At 33.8% G+C, this 6,577-nt stretch overlaps 1 protein-coding gene across 1 annotated transcript; it reads left to right on the top strand.

Moving 5' to 3' along the window:
• The first annotated feature begins 3,486 nt into the window (after positions 1 to 3,486).
• On the top strand, positions 3,487 to 4,875 carry LOC102607380 (stemmadenine O-acetyltransferase-like). The gene has a single exon (XM_006464920.2). It carries the CDS (start codon positions 3,487 to 3,489, stop codon positions 4,873 to 4,875), a length of 1,389 nt encoding a protein of 462 aa, XP_006464983.1.
• Positions 4,876 to 6,577: the final 1,702 nt, after the last annotated feature.

The raw sequence follows: 6,577 nt of genomic DNA, 5'->3' as shown, positions 1-6,577 counted from the left end.
GGTGGGCTGCTGACCGATATTTATTTTTTAATTTATTAACTATCAATTATTTGAGTAAAATTTCATTCAACAAAACATAAGATTATGAAAGAATCCTAATCTAATAAAAATGAAGAACTAAACCTTTTGGAGACTAATTTAATGGTTACAATATTTCTGGGGACGATATTAAGGTCAATATCAACTACTCCGAAAAGGTTAAGGGCATACAAAAGGAACCTAGGAGTATAGTGGTGTAGGTAATGTTGATCCAAGGGAGAAAGCTTGAACGATTTGACATGAGAGGAATTGGAGAAGATAGGGTTTGATGCTCGCTCTCTTGAAATTATTTATACCGCCATTTTTTTTTTAGAATTATTAATCCTCAACTTGTTTTTTCAATGCTAGCAACAAATAGGCAGGGAAATTTTATTTTTAATATTATTATTGTTATTTAGCCAAACTGTCATTCAATCCTCTCCCTAGTTCTGCGAAATATCAATTACTATAGACAAAAGATCTACATCAACATGGCAAGGCATCAAAACGTTGAATATTATTCATTGTAACGATAAAGGACCCGTTTAACGTGGCTTAACGTTGCTGCCAATTTTTCTTTTATTCCGTTTGACAATTATTGATGCGCTTTTGTCGTTCTGGATTATATAGTATTTAAAGTTTTTCCATTTTTTTTTTCCTTTTTGGCGTTTATAGTAGATTTTCTATTTTTTAGTTTTTAGAGACAGAATTGGTTTAAAATTATTTCACTTTAGAAAGTTTATCTATGTGTTGTAAATGTGAACTTCACTTTTCCCACATTGGAAAAGCAATTCCTCATCATGGCTTGTGTTACCTATATATATAATGCATATGTGTAATCTTTTGTATAATAAGAATTGAAAGCTTATCAATAATAAGCTTAATAATTAAGTACTTTTAAATACTTTGTTTAGTTTAAAATTTTTCTTCTATTTATTTATTTAATAACACTATGCGAGTTATTGAATATACTAAGTCTTGTCAGCATGTGAAATTAACGAATTTTAGCACTGCAAATTCACAAGCATTCTTAGATCGGTATGAGTCCCATAAGATTTTTTTTTTTTTTCTCTTTTCTAAGTATTCCCGAAATCAACAAAATATTAGAAATTATCTTTTCTGATGCATCACATATTCTTGCATTGTGTCACTCTTGAAAACTTTCATGGACTATTTTCAAGTTGCGTAAAACATTTGATGCACCGTAAATGCTTCGTTGGTCTCAATGATTTGGGATGAAATTATGTTGCAACGGTTGCAACATACCACTAGGTAAAAAGTTGTTTAAGTGAATCACTTAGATCTTTTGAAAGTAAAATTTATTTCATTCGTCCTTTACTAAATTTTACCGCAAAAATCTAATCGCCTTCGCAATAATTACAAGTACATTTGTAGCCACAAAACATGAAATATCATCGCAATATCATAATGTCGTGGCTGTCAATTAATTTACTGTTGATTTTTTTCTGTATTTAATACAAAATGCGCACCATTTTTTTATCTTTACTTTTGTCCTTCTTTCGGCACATATGTCAGTTCCCTTACAAAAAAGAATGGAAAATGATAAACGAACAAATGCAAGAGAAAGGGACGACAGAAACAGCAGTCAATGTTGCCCTTTTACGCGTTTTTTTTCTAATTTATTTTGTGGGGCTGACAATAAATAATAAAATAAGTTTAAAAAAGAAAAGTGATGCTCTCACGAAATTGTGCACAAAGTATGAAATGTCTCTTATGAGCACAAAGTATGAAATGTCTCTTATGAGCAGTGGCGGATCTAGAAAAATAATTTATCGATGACTAAATTAAATGACAACAAAATATAAAAACTAAAACTTGAATATATAAAATTTTTAATAACACAGTTACAATTGTTCTCTACGCGATTTTATATTCTGAAAACATTGTGCAATAAATTTATTATCAATGCTATTAAATATATCTTTCTACATAAACAATCAAATTATTATTTATCCATTCATCTCTCATCCAATTCTGAAGTTCATTCTTCACAAATTTTATTGCTGAAAATATTCTCTCTACTGTAGTTGTAGAAACTAAAAGAACTTAAACTATTTAAAAATATGACAAAAATTATTTAAAAATTTATTAATTTTTCTTTCAAACAAAAATATTTTTTTTTTTTCAGTAGGGGCTCCTACACTACATCTGCCTCTGCTTATGAGGCATGGGACACCTCACACACGCAACAAAAGCACCCAACAGTCACCTTCATGCGTCTGGCTCTTTCCTTTCTCCCTCATCACAACTTTTTCTCTCTCGTCTTCAAGCTGCCAGCTGCTGCAACAAGCTCCACCGCAGCAGTCTCTTTTCTCACAACATAATCGCAGTAGTGTTTCGAAATAATTTGATGACTCTTTCTCTCACATTTGTGATTCAACTCTTTAGAAGTGATTTCACAAAATAGCTTTGTATTTTTTTTTTTTTAAGAATGAAGAATGCGGTAGTGCTTTTTTTCCTTTTTTTTTTTTTTGGATTGTATTACTTGGTGCTTTGAACAAAATTAATTTGTTTACTAAGTTGTGTGCTTTTGCTTAATCTTTTTAGCTCACTTACATTTAACTTTGCTGAATTTGTAATTAACCTTAGAAGTATCCTGCTGAGGATTGAAACACAAAGAAGCAAATTAAAACAAAACACAGGTAGAGAGAAAAATAATTAATTAAACAACATAGTCGCTTTAAATACTACAAAAATTACAAACAAAATGCTTCACTTTAACTGACAAGCATGGGAATTTTAATGAAAGTTACAAACTCAAAATTTTTTTTATGGCAATAGTGGGCAATAAATTTGATAAACAAACTAGAACAATTTAGAGGCCGCAAAGTTGATGGAAGAGACTGATGGCAAAGTCAAGAACAAAAGTCGAGAACAACAACAACAAAGGCTCAGTGGTGGAATTATTGCTAGATCAAAGCTTTTGGAAGTTGGAGTGAAGCTTGATTGCCTTGAATGACTTCTTCATAACCCACCTTCAAAACCCAACTGATGTTAACAGATCGATTCATTGGATGAGAAAGTTGTGTATGTGAGGGTATGAGAGAAAAGAGACTTGTTGTTGTACTGTTGGGAATGAGGCAACTGCGTGGAGACGGGAGAAAGCAGCTGCTGCGATGGAGCTTATGGCTATGGCTGGCGGCTGGGATACGAGAGAGTTGCAATGAGGAAGAAAGGAAATCAGTGTAATGAGGGAGAAAGGAAAGAGCTCGTGAACTTTGTTATTTTAATATTTTAATTTTTTAATCAAAAAGAGAAACAGAAGTAGGACCCACAGAAACTTATTTCTGTCGCCCCTTTGTCAACGATTACAAATATCACCACTCACTGCACACAGGTGGACCCTCAAACTAGCTCGAGAATCAAAGGAAAATATAACTCAATTTGATAGCGAAAGTATTCAAACACTTTCTAGCCAATCAATTCAAGAAATCTCTGAAAAAGAAAATGGAGGTACAAATAATTTCTAGAGAGAGCATCAAACCCTCTTCCCCAACACCACTTGACCTAAAAACCCACAAGCTCTGTCTCTTGGATCAATTTCGGAACAACGTCTACGCTCCAAGGGTTCTATACTATCCCCTCAACCAAGATGACCTTTCATCCGCCATTGATATTGATCATATTGTCTCAAAGAGATTACAGCTACTGAAGCAGTCTCTATCAGAAACTTTAGTTCGCTTTTACCCACTTGCCGGAAAATTGACTAAGAACTTTTCCGTTGACTGCAACGACGAGGGGGTTTATTTTGTAGAAGCCGTAGCCAAAAGTCTACTCAATGAACTTCTCATACAACCCGATCCGAGCTTGAGAAATAAATTATTCCCGGTGGATGGCAGCCAACAGAGAGGACAGGTGGCAGGAGCTCACGTGGCTAAGGTGCAGGTAACATCATTTGCATGTGGTGGTCTTGTTATTTGTGCTTGCATTTCACATACGTTCGGTGATGGCACAAGTTTTAGCTCGTTTATGAAGGCTTGGGCTGCCACAGCTCGTAATAAGACTTCGGAAGAAGAAGCCATATATACATGTCCTAATTATGATGCTTCATCTTTGTTTCTTCCTAATAAAGATGATTTGTTTCATCAATTGAGAGCTATCTCAAATGCCTCGTACACTCGATTTTTTGAAACTGGTAGATTTGTTACGAGGAGATTTGTATTTGATACCGAAGCAATAGCTGAACTCAAAGACAAGGCTAAAAGTTCACGCGTTCAAAATCCAACACGCATCGAGGCTTTGTCAGCAATCCTTTCCAGGTCCATCATGGCTGTCTTGAACAAAAAGTCAAGTTCCCACAGACCAACGTTACTGTCCCATGCTGTAAATTTGCGTACAAAGGCAAGGCCCCCGTTGTCAGAATATTTAATTGGAAACATCGTTTGGCAAACAAATGCGTTATGCACAGAAGAGGAAGTAGATTTGGATGGCTTGGTGTGGCTGCTGAGGGAAGCAATATCGAAATTTGATGGAGATTTTGTGAAGAACCTACAAGGTGTAGGAGGGTTACTTGAACTCAGTGAAGCTATTAAACATGAAGCTGAAGCCTATTCGGATGCAAAGAATAGAATTATGTTTAGCAGTTGGTGTACTTTTGGTTCTTATGGTATTGATTTTGGATGGGGAAAGCCTATTTGGGTGAGTTGTGTTGGCTTGGATGGATCGATTCTCGAGTTCTCACCTGTAGTCATCCTTATGGATACAAGATTTGGGGATGGAATTGAGGCGTGGGTGTCTTTGCTTGAAGAAGACATGGCTTTGTTAGAAGTTGATAAAAATTTACTTGAATTTGCAACCATTGATCCAAGTCCCCTGAAGCTGGCCAAGCAACAATAATTAAGTACCGTACGTAAACGGCTCTTTTGGACTCCACCAGTCTTGTTCAATTGTGAGGTTAAAATCATTAGCTCCATTGTTAAGGTCGGCATTTCTTCTGTATTTTAGCCGCTTTTGCTTTTAAATTAGGGGTGCGTTTGGCTTCACTCTTTGTTATTCAATGCACTTGGCTACACTGGTTGTGTAGTTGTTTTTAAATTTTTGTTGTTGAATATAGTCATCGGTTTTAAATGTAGGATACTTTATGTTCCGATCTTAACACTATGCTAAATGTTGTCGTGTTGTGTCCATTATGGAGAATTCTGTTTTTCATTTGAATGAGTCTTCGTCTACCATGTTTGAGGTGGTCCAGCAAACCCATAAAATTCCTCTTGTGCTATCGCTAGCAAAGTAGCTCTTTATGATAAGGAAGACTCCTTAGAAAATTTTTCTTTTTATGTTAGATATATTATATTTTAAATTATTAACTACTAATAATATAATTGTATTTAATCTAATAAGAAGATCAAGGTAGAATCTAGATCTCAAAAACAAGTGGATCAGAATTCAGTATTGAATTAAATTTTTACTGAGCACTGGATGAATGATTGTTAGACAAAATAAATAAATAAAATAAAAATCTAAAATAATTTTAACTTGCCTAACAACCATTGATTTAGTACTCAGAAAAAACTAATTAGCTCACCACTAATTTAGTGCTGAGATAAATATTATAATATAGACTTTTTTTAAGTTTAAAATTGTACTAAAATTACCTTTCAAAAATAAATAAATTCGGGCCAAAGTTTGGTCAACAGTCATTGGTCAACTATTGACTAGGTTGGGACTGGACTAACGTGGATCAGATCCTAAACCGGCCCCAAAAATGCGAAACCCTAATTTTTTTTCCTTCATGCGATGGCCATGACGGCTGCTTCTTCTTTGCTCATACAATGGCCAGCCACCGCTTCACCAAATCTCCCTTTTTTTTTTGTTTGGCTCCTCTTTTTTTAATAAATTAGAATTTCCAAAAGAAATTGCTTAAATTCTAGATTTCTTAATATTTGGCCGTACCAAAATAATCACAAATTTGTACTCAAATTCAATAATATCATAATTATTAGATTTAAGAACCCCCCAAAAATTTAATTAGTAATCAAAAATAAATTTGATTCAATATGAAGAGACTATGATACCACTTGTTAGGACCTTTTGCTGAAAACCATCACCTATAATCTAAAAACATTCATGATGTATTACCAAGAATGAATAAATGAATATGCAGAAGCATACTAGAATCCATAATGCGCAATTACTCTCTGGAGTAGAGTGGTTACCTTCCATATCAATATATTTTTCTAGAGAATTTTTTAAGTTTCTCTGTGTTCTCTCTACAATGATGGGATATCAAAAATAATAGAACGATAAGTATGACATAAGGACCATAATCAATTAAATAGACAATTTTTCTTGCTGTCTTTAGGTATTTCTATTTCAGCTCACAAAAATAGAAATTATTCTTTAGTCTCTACACATTAAAAATTCACACCCTACTAGATACATTTAAGCCCAAATTACCAGACATCTTAATAAATTACTTTTAATTGGGTTTAATCTTATATGACAGTCCGTCGGATATAATTATTCACATATAAGCCCAACATTAGATTAAGGATCCAACAATCTCCCACTTGAACTATATGTATAACCTTATAATTATTCT

This window comes from Citrus sinensis, chromosome 7 (genome assembly GCF_022201045.2).
Source record: "Citrus sinensis cultivar Valencia sweet orange chromosome 7, DVS_A1.0, whole genome shotgun sequence".
Lineage (NCBI taxonomy): Eukaryota > Viridiplantae > Streptophyta > Magnoliopsida > Sapindales > Rutaceae > Citrus > Citrus sinensis.
The sequence above is the reverse complement of the archived record's forward strand: the minus strand, read 5'-3'. Positions and strand labels throughout refer to the sequence as shown.